General features: G+C 43.7%; 2 protein-coding genes across 2 annotated transcripts in view; one reads left to right on the top strand and one right to left on the bottom strand.

The window, feature by feature from the left end:
- Nucleotides 1-18,812, bottom strand: part of LOC308591485 (tigger transposable element-derived protein 1-like) — a gene marked incomplete at its 3' end in the record, with an annotated part of 500,687 nt that overhangs the window by 422,945 nt on the left and 58,930 nt on the right. The window lies entirely within an intron of this gene.
- The window catches only part of CDH13 (cadherin 13), a 715,034-nt gene continuing 712,186 nt past the window's right edge, over nt 15,965-18,812 (top strand). The window contains exon 1 of the mRNA XM_081201168.1: nt 15,965-16,195. Coding sequence (XP_081057294.1) covers nt 16,094-16,195 — 102 coding nt within the window. The 5' untranslated portion in view covers nt 15,965-16,093. The remainder of the gene's footprint in view (nt 16,196-18,812) is intronic.

The following is an 18,812-nucleotide window of genomic DNA, read 5'->3' on the forward strand; positions in this document are numbered from 1 at the left end:
GCCTAGTGAGAAAGGAGTGGATAGAGGGGCCTGCAGGGCTTCCACACACCCCATAATGAAGGAAGGGATAGAAGCCTGTTTCTTAATACCTTCTACCTTTCTATTTTTAAAGCTAGCCGTGCTTCATACAGAGCAGCAACATATTAAGATCAAGGGACATCATTGCTATTCAGATGCAGGCCCTCCAGCAATAAGGAAATGAATGTAAAATTTCCAACATTGCACTGACCAAGCACATTAAATCGTTCCCTACCTAGGCCAGACAATAGCATCCGACAATTTGCATCTCATTCCAGGAAGCAGGGGGTGAGCAGGGCAGCACACACGACCGCTGCAACATACAAAACTTCTGCATAAGGCAGCCAATTGTCAGTGTGAAGGAAGGTGATGGCATGACTGATGTGATGCTTACTGATGTTAAATGCAGAGCCAATACCGAATCTGTAGCCGGGAAGCAGAGGTAAACGGATTTATGCTGAAATTTCATTGCATTTAAAGCATCAATTGGTGTGTGCACTTCTGCCTTTAGCAGCAAGCCGGCAGACAATAAATTCTGGTTGCAAATTTAGGCCTTCACGGCAGTGCCTGCTGTGTGATGGGCCACAACAAACCCCCAGAACATTATATTTCTTCTGCCGCTTTGATTACTTGCATTTTGCCTGGGCGACATGACAAGCAACCAAATCCAGCAACGGGAGAGAGATACACTGAACACAGGTCCACATATATAAATATATGAACCTAATAGCCTTATAGATAATGAAGTTGCTGATGTTATTAAATAACTTATTGATATAGTGTTACCTGGAACTTACATTCCCGCTCCCAGGAACTTAAAATGGAAAAACAGAAACAAGGGTGGGGGGCATTTTTCAGCCGGAGGGACACATTCCATTGTATACAACTTTTCAAGGGCCACATGTGAGTGGTGGATAGGGCCAGAAGCAAAAGTGGGTAGATCAATGGAGATGACTCTTGCCTTTGTACAATAGGTTACATGCCAGCCAAAGAAAATTCAGAGTCTTCTCCACACCTCCACCTAGGCAAGCAAGGGACATTATCACAGTTCAAATACACATTCCAGACCCATAACAACAGACAAGGAATGCACAGTATGTGGCCTAAGGAATGTCCTGAGGGTTGGATGTAGATAGACTTGGAGGGCTGAATTTGACCCCTGGGTCTGAGGCTCCCCACTTTGATACAAATGGGCAAAGGCTTCATAGAAAATATGGTCTTTGATGAGGGATAGGTAGGAAGGGAGTGATGTGATTCCATACAAGTGTTCTGGAAGATTGTGCCAAGCATACAGAGCAGTAAGGAAGGAAGCATGTTAGTATTTGATGGTGCCAGAGTCTTTTGGACAGCTGAGAATGGTGAAGCCTAATGATGAATGGCCATTGGCAGGGATGTAAAAACCTGTTAATTTCAGTTTTTCTGTTTCGCATGTTTCCAATCTTCAATTCAGTTCTCCACATTTCCACTTTGACTTAATAAAAGCCCTCATGAAAATTAATCATTTTAGTGCAACATTCTCCTAATATATACATTTTTTTTGTATGCACTTTTGATTAACAGACACATTTTTGCAAAGCAATTTCCCCGCATGTAATGCATTTTTGCATGCTATTTTCATAAATATATGCATTCTATGCACATTTGTCCTCGTATGCACACTACTTGGCTGAAGAACTACATTGGCAAATTTGTAGAAGTATTTTGAGGGATAACTGTGTTCTGGATTGCATATTGTTTTTGAGAGTGTGAATTATGGAGGTCAGCCTTTAAATGTGAGCTGAATTGAATGTCTCTCCTATCCCCCCATAAGAGGAGAAAGATAAGTGCACAAAGACCATGGAGAGCTTGGAAGGTAAGGATGGGAAACTTGTGCAGCTGCCTCACTGTACTGGTAGTGCTGGCTCTGTACTCGTCAATATTTTGTATAACTTACAAGGGTGTCCCTCTTTGCTCCTGTGAAATATTGGAAGGTATACAAAAGCCAAATGTCAGCCCTTAGATGCCCCAAAGGCAGGGGCAGACCACACCAGGTGCCCTCACTGAGGAGGGTGACATTTGGCGCACCACCTGCCTGCACCTCCCAAGCCTACCCCAAGCCGTTGGGGTAAGGAGGGAGCGGTGCTGCTTTGCCGGCAGCATTCCCCCCTTCCCCCTTCATTTTGACAACTTGGGGGAGGCTTGGGAGTCATGGGAGGGCGGCGCGCCAAATGTCCACCATGGGCAGCTTGTTCTGCCCCCGTGAGCTGCTTGCCCTATCTCCACCCCGGCTGCAGGGTGTGTGCACTGCTCTGGGCACCCAAGCAGCTATCCTGTGCCTGGGAGGGCACTTTCCATGCCACGCCCCTCCCCTCGGGAGCGCACCCGCCCTGGGCAGCATGGGCATATGCTCTGCCATTGCTCAAAGGGAATGAAATTTCAAAAGCTGATGGAGGCTGTATTAATCAAATTTTTGCAGCTCCATCTCGTAAAGTGTCTGAAAATAATCCCCCCCTACAATAAACTAAATTGTTGCCTCCTGTTACGATTCTGTCTGAAGTTCAGCCATTCTCTGAGATTGACAGGATTGCTTCCCATAAGGACAGTCAGGTTGGCATGCCTGCCTACTTTCCACATCTTATGAATAAGCATACAGAGAGGTGCACATCCCCTGTAAATCTCTATTCACCCCAAAGGAATAATCGCTCGGCAATTCTGTGCAATGAAATGAGCCCACGTGAAAGAATTTGTGCTCAGAACCATTCCTTGTGACTCCTTAACTTTTCCTCCTTAAGCCCAAGAATATTCCTCCTGCTCTCAAACTCCTCAATGAGTAGCTTGAAAAGTTTCCAGGAATGTAAGGATTGGGGGCTTTGTGCCTTTCCTTTTTTCAACATCACAACTGTCTCCTGTGCAGAATGCACTTCTGGCCAGAGGCAATGGCTTAGCCATTCAGTTCGAAACAGGCATCCCCAAATCCCAGGACACCATTTGACAACAGCCTTCGGCCAGCCTTTCTCTCCCCTCCCTCACTTGGGGGGCTCTGGCTATTTATACTTCCCTCTTTCTCCAGAGACGGACTTCTGGTTCAACTCACAGGTGCGACATTGACACAGATGTGCATCACTGGGAACACAACATGCACATCGTGAGCTATCAGCGACTCTAATTAATTTAGGCAGCATGTGAAGGGATGGGAAAATCTATCAATTTCATCTCTCTGTGTCATGTTCTCATTTTTTAAATCTTCATTTCAGTTCTCCACATTTCCATATAAGTTTGTGATTTTTTTTTAAGTCCTCCTGGAAATTCACCAGCATTTTGGTGAAAATTTCCTAAAATGTGTATTTTGGTATGCAGTTTTGCTTAATATACACATTTCTGCAAGCAATTTTTCATGTCTGTTAATTTCACCAATACATGGATTTTTATGCGCACTTTACCATAGCACATATATTTGTGTACTCGTTACTTGGCTGCAAATAGGACATTGCAAAATTTGGAGAAGTGTGAATTCTAGAGGCTGCCTGGTTTTCAAGTCAGGTATTGTGTTGGGAAGTGCAAATGACCTTTGTGTGCAAACTGAACTGAATTTCTTCCCCATAGCTTAACGTGAGAGAAGGCTATGTAATGAATTGCAATAGGAATAAATGAGATTAGCAAAGGGTGTAGAGGCTGAATTGTGAATAGGGAAGTCCCTGGTGTGAGCCTTGTCTCTGCTATGAACTCACTTTGGCAAGCCTCAAACATCTGCCTCAGTCATCTGCGGTACAGGGATAAAACAGCTCCACCAGTAATAGGCGACGTGGATATCAACTAGAGTATTAATTAAATGTTTATTATGACTGAGTGGTGCTTGACAGGACATGTGTAGTTGTGGCTAGGTCTGCACTCATGAGAAAAGCGGCACTGTTGCACCATCTTCAACAAGATAAACACTTTCCTGGCTACACCTGCTACTTGGACATCCAGGAGCAAATAATCTGAGTCAAGGAATATTCCCAAAACCACAAACCTGTTTTCCCAGGATGAGGATGATCCTATATGAGACAGTCTGCACCCTTATCCAGTGACAGTGAATGCAAATGTTGGGAAATCCACAACATCAGAAAGAAGGAGTTCTTCACACAGGTAAACTACATCAGGGGTGGGAAACTGAACGAGGCCAGTGGCCCAGATCCTTACCTTCCCCACCCCTCATGGGCCAACTTTATGTCATTATGACATTGAGTGACAACTTTAAAGGAGCTTCTCTCAATGCCCAACATCCGGTGGGTGCTGAGAGGGAGCTACTTTGAAGTCCTTCTGCAGGGGGCAAATGCTGATGGACTCCAACTCTCATCAGCCCTGGAAAACATGCATAATGGTGATAAATGATGAGAATCTAACAACTTTTGGAGAGCCACAAGTTTCCCACTCCTGATATTAAACAATGAGCCACAAGTCCTCTGCCTCTGAATTATCATGAGTGAGAAAAACGTAGAGTGACCAAGTGGTCTCAGGTTCAGAGTGGGGATGTTGCTGAGAGCTGGAAATCCATTGAGGGCAGTTGCCCAGGCCCCACAAAATCTGGAGCCAAGCCTGGGGATGTGCTTCCCCTGCCTTGTTTGGAATACAGTAAAAGGGGTGATCTGGATAAGGGCAAATATCAATAAAGATATCCCTATTGATTGTGATAATGATGTTAATAAATGTGATGGTCCTGCTGTGTCCCTGCATGCCAAACAAATCTTAGTTCTCTCTTTATGTCAAGCATTTTGTCTGCTCCATCAGATGGGATATAGATTTCCCCCTCCCTCACCCTCTAGAAAAGATTATCTTTTTAATTTGATTTCTTTTTTCCCCTTTTTGGGAGGGGGGAAGTTGCCACACTCGTATGTGCTATGGATTGTGATGCATAATTTTGCTTGATAACATATTGATTTTACAAAATTGGTGGCCTAAGCTTTCAGCAACTTCCACAGATCAGAGAGTTTTGATGCTTACGTTATTTCTTTTTCGAACACGCACACACACACACACAGCGCTGCAGAAAAACAACAACCATTATCTGAAAGGAATTGCAGATCATCTTGGGTGAATCATGAATAGCTGGGGCTGTTTTGTTTCAGAGCAGCTATGAGAAGGTAGAGGGACAATGGGCAGAACAGACCTGCCAGTGGTCAGTCAATATGTTTCTATGCTAGGATCTTGCCTGTTTATCTCTTTTTACTGCCTCCATCAAACACATTTATTTCTAGACTTTGGAACTGAATAGACACTGTAGTGTATTGGTTGAATGTTGAACTAGAACCTGAGAAACCAGAGTTCAAATCCCTACTTGGCCATGAAGCTCACTGGATGACCTTGGGTCAGTCACTGCCTCTTAGCCTAACCAACATCAGAGGGTTGTTATGGGGATTAAATGAGGAGGGAGGAGGGGATGACAGATACCACCTTGAGCTCCTTGGAGAAAAAGGTGGGATATAAATGCAATCAATCAATCAATCAATCAATCAATCAGTAAACTAGTACACTGCAAGTGTAGCCACACTGAATCAGAAAGAAAACATGGTTAATATCTTAGCTCTGCCACAGGAGCAGCTCAGTGGGTGGAGATGGAGCTGCTCTAGCTTCCTGGCAGGTGGGTTGCTGTTGCTTGTTGGGAGGGGTGAGGTGGTGGACTATGGTCCAAACCTCCTCCATTTTGGCCTGTGAAGGCATTTTCCTAATTCACCCCACTTGCCCCAGACCTGGGAAGCAGGTGTGAATCAGGTAAGGATACAGCTGGATCAGTTGTGCAGTTACCTGTGCAGAAAGCACAGCTGAACTCACCACCTGCTGGATGATCAAAGCCCTGAGCAAAGACCCTTGTGCTGTGGTTCCCAGTCTCCTGACAACCAGCTGCATATTGGGTGCTTGGGAAGTGATGCACAAGCGAAGTGGACAGCTGGACAAGGCAACCCACCTGTCAGTCATCAGAGTCCATATTAACAGGCAGGTTGTCCCACCTACCTGTCAAAGTTGGCCTGCAGGGGTAACAAGCCAAAAATGTTTCCCAACATTTATTACACCCAGCTGGCTTTATTAAACCCAATGTAATGGCTTGTGAATTGTACTGTACTTGTTAAACTATTCATTTTTATCACAGTGTTTATATTCTTTGATTTAGACTGTATACCCTTCAGAGTAGAATTTCTTATTTTAATTGTGTACAGAGCCGTGTAAATTGCTGGTGCTATATAAGCAAATGTTAATCACCACCTTTCTTCCAATGAATTCAAGTGGTGCTTGTGATTCTCCTCCATCTCCATTTTATTTGCACAATAACCTTGTGAGGTAGGTTAGGAGGAGAGACTGGGAGTGTCCCAAGGTCACACCCAGGGAGCTTCATAGCTGATTAGGGATCTGAACTCTGGTCTCTCAGGCCCTCCTCTGAACTCTGCATCAAACTGGCTCTCTGACTCATAAGGCTGGATTCAACCAAGTCCTACTCAGAGTAGACTCATTGAAATGAATGGACCTCAGTGATGTCCTTTAGTTTCAATAGGTCTACTCCACATAGAACTAGCATTGGCAACAACCCAAAATGTTTTACTCACAAAGTTTTGGAAGTCTCCACTTTTACACATCTCTCCCCCTCAAATAAAGTAGATAATATGCAACTAAAGAGGGGGAAAGGTGTTGAGGGATTTTATTTTTACAACCCTCTGCCTGAGGATTACAGCAACGGTGTGCCAGGTCAAGAAGTTGGCCCACACAAGTGGACCATCTGTTTGGGTGGGTGGGTGGAAAACTGATGCGAACTTAAATTGTGGGCTATAAATAGGTGGAACTGGCTGTCCTCCAGGGCAAAGCATTCATTGAAAGTCAGCTCCTCTCTCTAGTTATTGGCTGAAACTTTATTCCCCAAGAAGGCTAACACTGCTGCTGTAGACTGTAATCTTAAACACCCTTCCTGATAATGAAAGGGCCATTAAAGCCAGTGGGACATCCATCAATGGATGTGTTTATGATCAAGGTGTTTGTAGAAACAAGAGAGAGAGAGAAAATTAATAGGGCTGTCAGTCAACTAAAAGAAATCTGTATTGATTAATCACACAAGCTGTAGTCAATTAATTGGTTAACCAGTGACTTAAATTTGCATGTGGATAAAAATAGTGGGTTGTATCCAACTAAGCTATGCTTAGAGTAGACACGTTGAAATGAGTGAAGCAAAGTTATTCATGCCCGTTAATCCCAAAGGGTCTGCTCTGAGTAGGAGTTACACTAATACAACCTGTTATGTTGCTCTAGAGCAGGGGTGAAGGACACATTTTTCAGGTATTTTGAAGCAATCTCCCCTAATTGTACAAATTCCCTGTAGGACACCACAAACTTTTTTTAAAAAGATGAATAAACACAAAGTGTGTTTTGCTCCTTGCTTATGCTCTGTATCAGTGGCAGTTCCTTCACAGGAGCCAGTAATTCTTATCTACTATATATTTTGGAAAATGGTTTGTCTGCCCATCCATCTGTTCTCCAAAGATTTGGCCACCCCTCAAGATATGGTCACCAAACTTAATGAGAGTTCCTGAGCTAGGGGTGGCAGGTTGTAGGTGTCTGGCTGCTGGCTGCCATTTTGAATCAAGATAGCAGACTGAAGCATGACTTTGGCATGACTTCTCCATTCTTTTTGGCTTAAGTCTGGCCGCCTCTCAAATAAGCAAGGACCAACTCTCTCCATATGAACCTACCTGGATGCTGAGATCAGTCTCTGAGGCCCTTCTTGATTTCTCTGCTCCACGAGAGGTTTGGCGGGTGGCAACACAAGAACGGGCCTTTTCTTCAGCAACTCCCTGCTTGTGGAATGATCTCCCCAGGGAGGTTCAGCTGGCACCTTCATCACACACCTTTAGGCACCAGGAAAGACTCCTTAACCAGGCCTTTGGTGGATTGACTTCCAGAGCCCTTTTAAATGTGTTGTGGAAAGGGGGAGATTGTTGGTTTGTTTTCGTTCATATTTTTATTATGTATTTTGTGTTTTTTATATTGTAATTTTATGTTGTGGACCGCCTTGAGATCTACAAGTATGGGGCGGTATACAATTTTGATAAATAAATCATCATCATCATTGCTGTTTTTGGCACAGAGGTTTCCAAGGTGGGGGTCTTCAACCATGTTTGGGTGCTGGGCACCATTTTGGATCAAGATGACAGACTGAAACCTGATTTTGGTGTAACTTTATCCACTTATTTGGCGTAGCTTCTAAATCCTCTTGAGATATTGTCCCAAAACTCAACATGAGGCTTCCTGAGATAGGGGCGACAGTTTTCATTTACATTTGGGCATGGGTTCCATTTTGAATCAAGATGGTGAACCAAAATGTTATCTTGGCATGACTTCACCCAGTTTTCAGCGTGGTGGGTTCAAAGTCACAAGTTACACTATCTGTTTAAAAATCACAATATTTTATGGTTTCTACAAATTCCTGGGCAATACAAGGCATTCCTTGCTAGTCTATATTCTGAAAAAGTAGTTTTGTCTGTTCACTATGCATTTGGATAGCTTTTAAAACATCGTAATCAAATTTTTCATGATGGTCCCTGAAATCCAGAAGCAGGTTTTCATCTATGTTTGGATACCATTGAATACCATATTGAATCAACATGGCAGACAGGACTTTTCAAAACTGCATTGATTTTTTGGGTTTCTTGGAATTCCCAAGCAACGCTGGGTATGAGGCTCCTACTCTATTATACACCAAACATTCATTTATGTGTTTGTCTTCATTCAGTAACTGACAGGCACACACACAAACAAGAGAGAACACTTTAAGGCTTTTTATTTATAAGGATGCGATGAAGTTTCACCTGCCTGAAGATGAAGTTGAATTGGAGGAGGTTTCAGACAATAAGAAGTGTTTCAATATGGTTTTGGCAGTTTGCTTTCAGTTTGGAAACTGAGAACAATCTACCTTTATCTAATTTGTGAACATGCTGTCTCTGACACTGCCTGTCATTTCAGTGCTTAAAAACCACTTTTGCTTAACGCACTTAAATCCCCTGTTCCTATTTTTCAAATTGTATGTTATCGGCTTTCCAATAGTGCACTGTCCCCCCCAAATTCCATATTTTTGTCCAACTGCACACTTAAGAAGAAAACCTTGCCAAGAACTACAATTTTTTATGCAAATTATTTCAGGGGGCACATGACAGGAGTGGGCAGAGTATGCCCAGCCATGACATAACTCACATGTTTATACACAGCACACACACACACACACACACACACACACACACACACACACCCTACATCCAGTCACACAAGAGAATTTTCACAGTTCAATGACATATTCAGACAGACAAAAGTATTTGAGGATGGCATAGAGTGGAGCTATGAAGGGCATGGTTTGGGGAAGGTCTCAAGGGCCAAATAGAGAGGCCTGGGGGGCCTCAAAATGGCAGCTGGGCTTGAGCATGTCTCTCCCTGGTTCTGGTCCTGGTGCTGTAAGCCCTCTCTCTCTGCAGCTGCTATATTTAGAAACCAAACAGCCATGCCAGAGACCTTATAACATCATGCCTGTTGTGGCCTTGAGCTTCTAACTTTAATTAGAAACTTCCACATGCAATGAGGTGATACTGGGGGACCACTGAGGTGATTATAGGAAATACCTGGGGCTGAAATAAAGGTATCTGCCACTGCAACGAATATCACCGGAATAAAAGAAACCCCAATATAAGTCTGTTAATACAGAAATACGAAAAATAATACTCTCTGTGTGAGAAAGACACACACACACACACACACACACACACAGAGAGAGAGAGAGAGAGAGAGAGAGAGAGAGAGAGAGAGAGAGAATCCACTCTTTCATTTCAGCCTGAGAACTAGTCCCCTCATATGAACTGTTTCTGGATTGACTTTGTATTAAAATGACATTATGCTGCAAAGTGTGGGAGGGGGACAGATATGTAGCTGCTGTCATGTCAGAGAAAAATGAGAAAATGTGGGCTTTGATTCTGTTGGCAGGCTGGAGGGTAAGGTAATTCCAACAAGGAGGCAATGAGGCAGGATTTAAGATTTCTCCCTGTTGAATTTGGAAACTGGCGTGGAAGTGTGGGTGAGAATTGATGTTATTATAGGAACCCAGCTGGGATCCAAAGCTGTTGCTTATGTGTTGCATCTAAGAAGACGGTGAATAAAGGCCACATCCACACTATATGTGCAGAGTACTATGATACCACTTGAAACTGTCATGACTTCCCCCAACGAATTCTTGGAGCTGTAGCTTGCTAAGGGTGCTGAGAGTTGGTAGGGGGCCCCTCTTCCCCCCCCCCAGAGCTACAATTTCCGGAGTTCAATGTAAAGAGGGATTTATTGTTACATTAAGGCTGCCATACACCTGGAATTTCCTGGACATAGCTGGGATTCACCTGTCAGAAATAGCATCCGGGTGGTTTTCCTAAAGAAAAAGCTCAAAACCTCAATTTCAGGGGGCAAACGTGGGGCAAAAAACAAAACAAAAACTAACTCAACAACTTTTGTGTCTAGGCAGTCCCTGAGCTGCCCCGAACCTAAGTTTTCCCAGGTTTTGTACATTTATACAAGGACGTTGATCCTGATTTGGTAGTAGATAGACAGACAATACAGATGCTTTAACAATGATATCACATGTTGTCAACCAGATACTCCCATCAGCAATCTGGCTGAAGCATTGTGAGAGGTGAGGTTACAGGGAACCAGACAGAGGGCCTTTTTGGTAGTTGTGTCTGCCCTGTGGAATGCCCTCCCAGCAGATGTCAATCGGATATGCAGCTATGTGATTTTTTAAAAAAACATCTGAAGGCAGCTATGTTCAGGAAAGTTTTCAGTTTGATGTTGTGTTGTACTTTTACTATTTTTTGTGGGGAGCCCACAGAAAATACTTGTTGTTATTATCCAAATAATATGATCCATTGTTTACAATATACATTTCAAGCCTTTCATTTCCATAATTAAAACATCACCAACAGCTACATAGCTCTGAAACGGCTCTGAAAAATAAGCATCCATATAGACACTGAATCTTGTGCAACCTATTTGGAGCCCGATTGCGATGGTGCCACATCTTGAAGAGTATGCAGTATGTATTCAGTACATATATCAGATTCCGTCCCTGATGCTGCAAGTTGTCCCAGAGCAAATCTGCTCGTACATTTATTCCCAGCAGCAATTTGGGGCAGGAAACTTCCTCAGTGATTTTGCAGATGGCACTTTGCAGAGACAGGCTTTACCTAAAGCCTCAAATGAGATGCTGAATTATAAGCAGCGGCATTCCTCTCATCCCAGCGAGTGTACATGGTCATCCCTGGATCTTCTGGGGATAAGCTGCACAATATTTCAGAGCTCATTTCACACGGTGGGCTGGGCTTCCTCTTAAGTAGAGTGGCTCCACTAAAAGAGGATTTAGTGTGTACTGTGAATCAATACACCAGGACAATCAAAACAGCAGGCTATGCAATGTGTTTTTTTATTTATTCATTTATTACTACATTGTTATCCCACTTTTCCTCCAGAGAGTTCAAGACTGTGAACAAGGCTCCCCCCTTCCAGTTTTATCCTCACAGCAATCCTGTGACTGGCCCAGCATCACCCAATGAGCTTTATGAGTGGGGATTTGAACCCTGGTCTCCCAGGTTCTAGTCCAACACTCTGACCATTGTACCACACTATCAAATGATTCTGGTTGTGATCAGCCACCAACTAACCAGGAACAAGTGATGGAGTTACAGCAACTCTCATAAGACTGTGCAGGGCAAAATGCACAACCAGCCCTACCATTAGGCACTTTGACAGAAATGTTCTTGTATGGAAACTTCAGGCTTTACTCTAGAGAAAAGTCTCTCAAAGTCCACTCTGGTCATACCAGAGATGGAACCCAGGATCTTCTGCATACAAACCATAGGCTCTACTACTGACATAATCCCCAAGTGCGCTGTGTTAGCTTACTCACATGTTTGAAAGTCCCAGACAGGGTTTCATAATGCCTTCCAACACATTTTTCAATGAAGTGTTTCTTTGATGGCTTGGTGAAAATGATGAGGACAGTTGTGCCTTCAGTGCAGAGACTGGGGAACCTATGGCCCTCCGGATGCTCTTTTTATCCCTGGCCATTGGCCACGCTGGCTGGAACTGATGGGAGATGGAGTCCAACAACATTGGGATGGCCCCAGGTTCCCTATTTAATAGTTGTGCTAAAGAGGAGGTAGCTTCCTTCTTTGGCACAATTCTTAAAGGTGCATGAGCACTCTGCCCTCTTTTTTCCATCTGGCTGCCTCCAGTGTTAGATCCAGACTAAGCCAATTGGGCCCTATTGAAATTAATGGGACAGAGTAGCCATGACTTAACTTGAGTCCCATTTGTTTCAGTAGGAACAAAGTTCAACTAATTTAGTCTGGATATAACCTGCTGGATATTCCTGCTGGTGATGTTGGAAATACTCTAGGCCAGAGACAGCTAACTCTGGGTGCTCCTAACCTCCAACTCCCATCCGCCCCAACCGGCATGGCCAAAAGTCAAGGATGATGGGAGCTGTAGTCCAATAACATATGCAGAGATGCAGTTTATCCCCCATATTTTGGGCAGCCACTCCCCCTTTCCCATCTCATCTTTCCTCTGATTTAACTAACTCTGTTTTATTTTCTTATTTTTTATAATCACACTTATATTTAAGAATTCTGACTGTATTTCTGCTCTTGGCAGTTCTAAGCACACAGCTGAGCACACGCAAAGCCTAGCAAGGATAATTGCACCAGCTGTGACCTTTTAAAGCATGCATTTGGACCAAAACAGAGTGGTGCCCCCCACCCGTCACTTCTGATTGACTTGGGCTTTACTTGGATTTGCATTTTGCAAATTTCAAATATTAGCTTTCTGCTAGGATGCTTAAACACTTTGAAGACTGTTGCAGGTGGCAGGCTTGGTGCCTTCGACGTGGAGGTGGAATTCATGTCACGAGTCCTTGCAAAGGTGCATCAGAATGAGATCACCTCCCTAGCTGTAGGGAACTTCGTTACTTATTAATAGGTGGGAGGAATTAAAAGAAATCTGTGATAGTTTGGGTTGTAGGAGGGAGAAAGGGTGTGTTCATCATATTGGGAGGACCAAGCAAACCATTCCACTGAACAGACACAGACAGGACTCTCACCTGTGAACATATCATCGGAAACTGCTAGATCTTCATGAAGCTGCTCCATGTGGGTAAACTACTGAACTGCAGGCAACATCTTCTCAGCGAAGTACAGGCCCTAGGCTGGCTGCACCCACCTAGGCTGGACAATGAATCCTTCTGGGCAGGAAGGAGTATAACAGGGCTCCATGCTGCAGTTGAGCTTTGCTTCATGAGATACTCTCACAGTTTGGGCAGTGATAGTCAAGAGACACTATGTAGGAATCATCTGTCAAGCTTGGATCAACTTCTTATGAGCAAATCTCCAAATATTGTTGATGTCTTCCAGGTGTCTGGTCACCTCTCTCTTACAGTTTCCATGAGCTTTTGTGTGTCCCTGCAAACGTGGCTGTACTTGGGTGTGGACTTGCCCTACAGTCCTTATTCCTTACTTCTTCCTTACAGGTTGCTTGGCCCTGGCTGTTCTTGGGTCCCATGACTCCTGGCTAACTCCAGACTACTGCCCATGGCCTAACCCTAAGGCACAGGAAGCTGATTTGTACAGGATGGACCATTAGCTCCAAGGAGATCCCAAGCAGAGGTTTTTCCCAATCTTGCTGCCTCTGGCTGGAAATACCAGGGTTGAAGCTGGGACCTTCTGCATGCAAAATACCATTGAGTTATATTGTTTCAAGGAACTGACACCCAGGAACTGATCTGCATATTATAAGAAACACTTTTCATATTGTTGTTGCTGTTATGAGTAGTATATAGACTTCTGGTTACAACACCTGGTACGCAGGCTGAGACCCTACCTGCCCGCGGACTGTCTCACCAGAGTGGTGCATGCTCTAGTTATCTCCCGCTTGGACTACTGCAATGCGCTCTACGTGGGGATACCTTTGAAGGTGACTCGGAAACTACAACTAATCCAGAATGCGGCAGCTAGACTGGTGACTGGGGGCGGCCGCCGAGACCACATAACACCGGTCTTGAAAGACCTACATTGGCTCCCAGTATGTTTCTGAGCACAATTCAAAGTGCTGGTGTTGACCTTTAAAGCCCTAAACGGCCTCGGCCCAGTATACCTGAAGGAGCGTCTCCACCCCCATCATTCTGCTCAGACACTGAGGTCCAGCGCTGAGGGCCTTCTGGCGGTTCCCTCATTGCGAGAAGCAAAGCTACAGGGAACCAGGCAGGGGGGCCTTCTCGGTAGTGGCGCCCGCCCTGTGGAACGCCCTCCCATCAGATGTCAAAGCGATAAACAACTACCTGACATTCAGAAGACATCTTAAGGCAGCCCTGTTCAGGGAAGTTTTTAATGTGTGATATTTTAGTGTATTTTTGGTTTCTATGGAAGCCGCCCAGAGTGGCTGGGGAAACCCAGCCAGATGGGCGGGGTACAAATAATAAATTATTATTATTATTAACAAGATGCTGGACTAGATGGGCCATTGGCCTTATCTATCAGGCTCTTCATGTGTTATGTACTCCCTCCAGCTTTCCTCTCCCCATAAAACACTTTAGGCTCCTGGATTATAGTACACACATACAGGTTTGGATTCAGGTATTGGATCAGCTTCATCCCAACAGTAATTTACAGTCTGGGAGCAATTGCCCAGCTGTTTCTTACCTTCAAGCTTCTGGCAAGGTCCTGGAGGTCCTTCATCATTGGAATGGCTTGCAGAGGATGTCACTAAACACTCATTTAAGCAAACCCTCCTAAGTGAAAGAAGAAAACAGAGAATGGAATAGATCTTAGACTTCAGAACACTCATCTCTGTAGACCTGATGCAATTTCACACATATCCAGGATGTGTTCATTTCCCTCTTCCAATCAGAATGGGCCTGAGTGGCAGATTATTAGCAGTCGTGGAACAAAAGGCAATAATTGCTCTTCTGAACAGGTGCATTACAAGGTTACAAACATCATCTCAACCACCAAACATCAATCAACACAAAAAGATAATGGCATCTGGTTATGTATCCTTATTGAAAAATAAAATAGCCAGCAGTGGTCATTAGGTAAGGTGTGGCTTCTGACACTATCAGTATAATTTTCATCCAGTGTAACCCCTTATTAAAAATTGCTCCCATAGCTGGGATGCAATTACTCCATCAATTGTTACAGTTGTGTGTTAATCATTTTCCATAGTTACCACCATTTGCTAGAGTTGATTGCATGCCACAGTTTGCTTTGGTCTTTTATTAGGCACTTGCTCAACTCAAATATTGGGGACAGATGTCTTAAATGGGGTGTCACCATCAGTAACAGATGCCAAGCAAATCTATTTAAGAGGAAATAGATTTTATAGGAATGCCCCTGAGATCCCATGCTGGATAAGAACAGCTGTCTCTCACTATTTATTAGGCTGAGACTGTTCTCACTTGCCATCGGTGTGAAGATTAAAAATAATAATAATTAAAAGCAAGGCATAATGAATCACTTTACTACAAACTACCTCTGTGTATAAGGAAAATGGATGGATTATGTGTTCATGTTTTTGTGCATGTTCAGACTTTTCTACCCTTCACTTCTTCTGCACAGGAAGTGCAGCACAATCCCCTCTCCATCTTTTAAAAGGCATTGAGTAAGGAGTTCTTTCCCAACCATCAGTTTTGAGTTGAGTTTGGTTCCTAGAACTTCTCATGAACTATAGTGGTGCATTGAGTGATATAACAGAATCCTTACTGAATGTTGATCTATCAACAAGTCCAAAACTATCATACAATTACTGGCTAACATTTGTGTGCATGAAAGGGTTAACCTGAGCCCTGAGCTCAAGTTACCAGAGTGGGTGTGGCTTTGCAGCCTCTGCTCCCACCCTTTTCAGTCTTTTTCTCTCTTCCTGCTTCCTGGAACAAGCAGAAAAGGAGCCATGCGACTTGGCTCTCAACCCAGCAAATTCTGGAAAAGAACCGGATCTCTCCAAAAGGGAGATTTTACAGCCTGCATCTGTGCTAATCCAAAGATTGCATGATCCTTTTGCAATGAAACCAAGTAATTGTCTGTTTAAAGCCATCTGGAACCTCTTAATCTTTATTTTACTGCCAGTGGATGGAGACTTGTTTGCTGTAACTTCTGGAAACAATGTGAGTAAAATATTCACTCCTCACCTTATGCAGGCTGCAATCATATAACCTTGGAGTAAGCTCCATTTAATTCAATGGTGCTTCCTTCTGAGTGGACATGCATAAGACTGTGCTGTCCATAGGGATGCAAGGAGACAGCAATTCCCATATTGTCCTGCTCTAAGTAACCGTGGAGCAGGCTTCTGAGATCCAGTTCTGTTTTTCAGGGGGGGGGGGTACTTAAGGGTATGCAGTACCTGCCCGGTTGTTGTTGTTAAAAGGTGTGTCACTTATTGTAACAACTTCAAGGTGAGTACCAGCATCTATTTTTCTGGAAAAGAAAAGCACTGCTGAGATCTATAGGGTTTGCAGGAGTAAGTCCTCCACAGACTGCAACAATCTACTGGGTATAAGGGATAAGGCAGGACCTCAAATAACCTGGTTTCTGAGATGTATGGAGTTTACCTGTATATGTTAGTACCACAACCTTGAACTTACTTGGCAGCAAAATTTCAGCCAGAGCAAGTCCCACAAAGTAATGTGTCATGTGTTGGTTGTACTTTGTCTCTATAAGCATCCTAGCCACTGCATTCTGCTCCAGCTGCCACCTCAAGCCCAACCCAAAGGGTATCCCGTATAGAAGGCATTGCAACAATTTATTCATTTGTTGCATTAATATCCCACCTTATTTCTCCAAGGAACTTAAGGTGGATACATGGTCGTCATCCCCCGCCCATTTAATCTGTGATGTTGGTTAGGCTGAGAGGCAGTGACTGGTCCAAGGTCACCCAGTGAGCTTTGTGGCTGAGTAGAGATTTAAACCCTGGTCTCCTAAGGTCTATGTCTGACACTATAACCACTGCACCACACTGCCATCACACTAACTGGGGGAGTTACCAATGCACGGACAACAAATAAACTTAAAAAGAATGCTGACCCATTTTTATTTTGCCAAATCAGTGAGTAAAGAACTTGAACTCCAGAAAGGAGGGGAGACATTGCTTTGGACAGAATAAAGAGACAAGGGACGTGGTTATTTTTAAATGTTAAAAGCGTTCGTCTGCTAAGAAGCATGATAAGTGAATCAATCAGAAAGGAGTTGGTGGGTAGAAGGATTAAATGGGCAATAAAAAGGATACACGGCTGACCTCCAATGGAGGAGGGAGTTGATAATGGGATAAGTAAATCTTATGAAGATAATAAGGATATAATTATGGTTGAGCTCAAACTACTAAGTACATAGTTTGAACCTCTTGAGATATATGCAGATATAAAATTTCAGGATAGTTTGGTAGCAAATGATTATTTTCCGTGCCCCTGTGTAAGAGGTTTGATTAGTGCAAATACGTGGTCCTCTTAAACTTCACCTATCATTCATAATGAGGAATATGGAAGGTCTTTTAGGGTTTCTTTCACATTCTCAGTGTCTCAGGGCCGTAGGGATAGGGGAGGTGGTTGGGGGTTGGTATCCCCCTCGCAGATATTCTGCTAGGGTCAGACAAAACTGTCAACTCTCTCCCAGTTTGTCCCTTTTCCAGTCTCCAGTTCTCCCCATTTCTATGCCAGTTTCTATAACCTGCATGAAAATCTGTGTGTATTTTCAGCTTATTTGGGGTGTCATGAAAGAGCAAGGCAGTAGTTGGTTGTGTAATGTTATTGCATTTTAATAGTCAGGGAAGGGTAGAAGCACTTTTGGAATTTGTATGTGTGTGCTGCAGGTGCCCAAATAGCTTCATGGGTCTTGATGAATATTAATATAAAATAAAATAATAAGTAAGCAGCGTTGCAGTTAAGGGCCTGGGGGCCATATTATTTTCTGGGTAAATTTCCAGAGGCCACATGCCAGCAGCTGGCCAGGCCAGAGGCAAAAGTGAGCAGGACAATGGCAGCAATTTTTACCTTTCTACAGTAGGCTAGTTTCTGCCCACATCCACACATCCTTCTCTATTCTTCAGCAAGGAAGGGAAGAGGCTCTCTCAGAGAATGTGTTCCAGCCAGACAATGGCACTTGCACTACCCCAACTACTTTTTAGATCATTTAGATCAGTTATTTTATTTTTTTACTGCATTGTTTCAATACTGTGTTGCCACCCTGAGCTCCTGAGGCGGCAGGGGCGGCGGCGGCGGGGGGGGGGGGTAGAATATAAATTTAATAATAATGAAGATGTTGAGGGCCAGACTGAGAATTTTGGGCAGGGTGGGAGAGACATTTTAACCCCAGGCCTGAGGTTCTTCCGAGCTGTTTACTAAGAACCAATTCTGGCCAATGAGGGCTGAGGGAATGGAGCAGCACAATTCTTTTAGAGTGTTCAGAAACAGGGCTATGTATTTAATGCAATTGAACAAACTCAACCCTAATGAGACCAATGTATTTATGTTGTGGCTAGTCTGTGGTTTCTTTCTTCACACAATGCATAAACAGCTGAGGAGCTGGGGGAGGGGCTCCTATCCCCATAGTGGCAGACTCAGCAGGAACACACAGGGCTAGGTCACAGCTTTCTCCGTTATTGGATGAGATGCATTGAATTTTTATTTAGACTGTAATCTTTTCCAAATGTGAATTTACTGCATACTCATTAGCACATGCAAATTTTATGCAAATCGGTGTCCTCTTTTAACATTGGCGAGGCAATGCTGG

The sequence above is a fragment of the Podarcis bocagei genome (assembly GCF_964188305.1).
Source record: "Podarcis bocagei genome assembly, chromosome: 7".
In the NCBI taxonomy this organism is placed as follows: domain Eukaryota; kingdom Metazoa; phylum Chordata; class Lepidosauria; order Squamata; family Lacertidae; genus Podarcis; species Podarcis bocagei.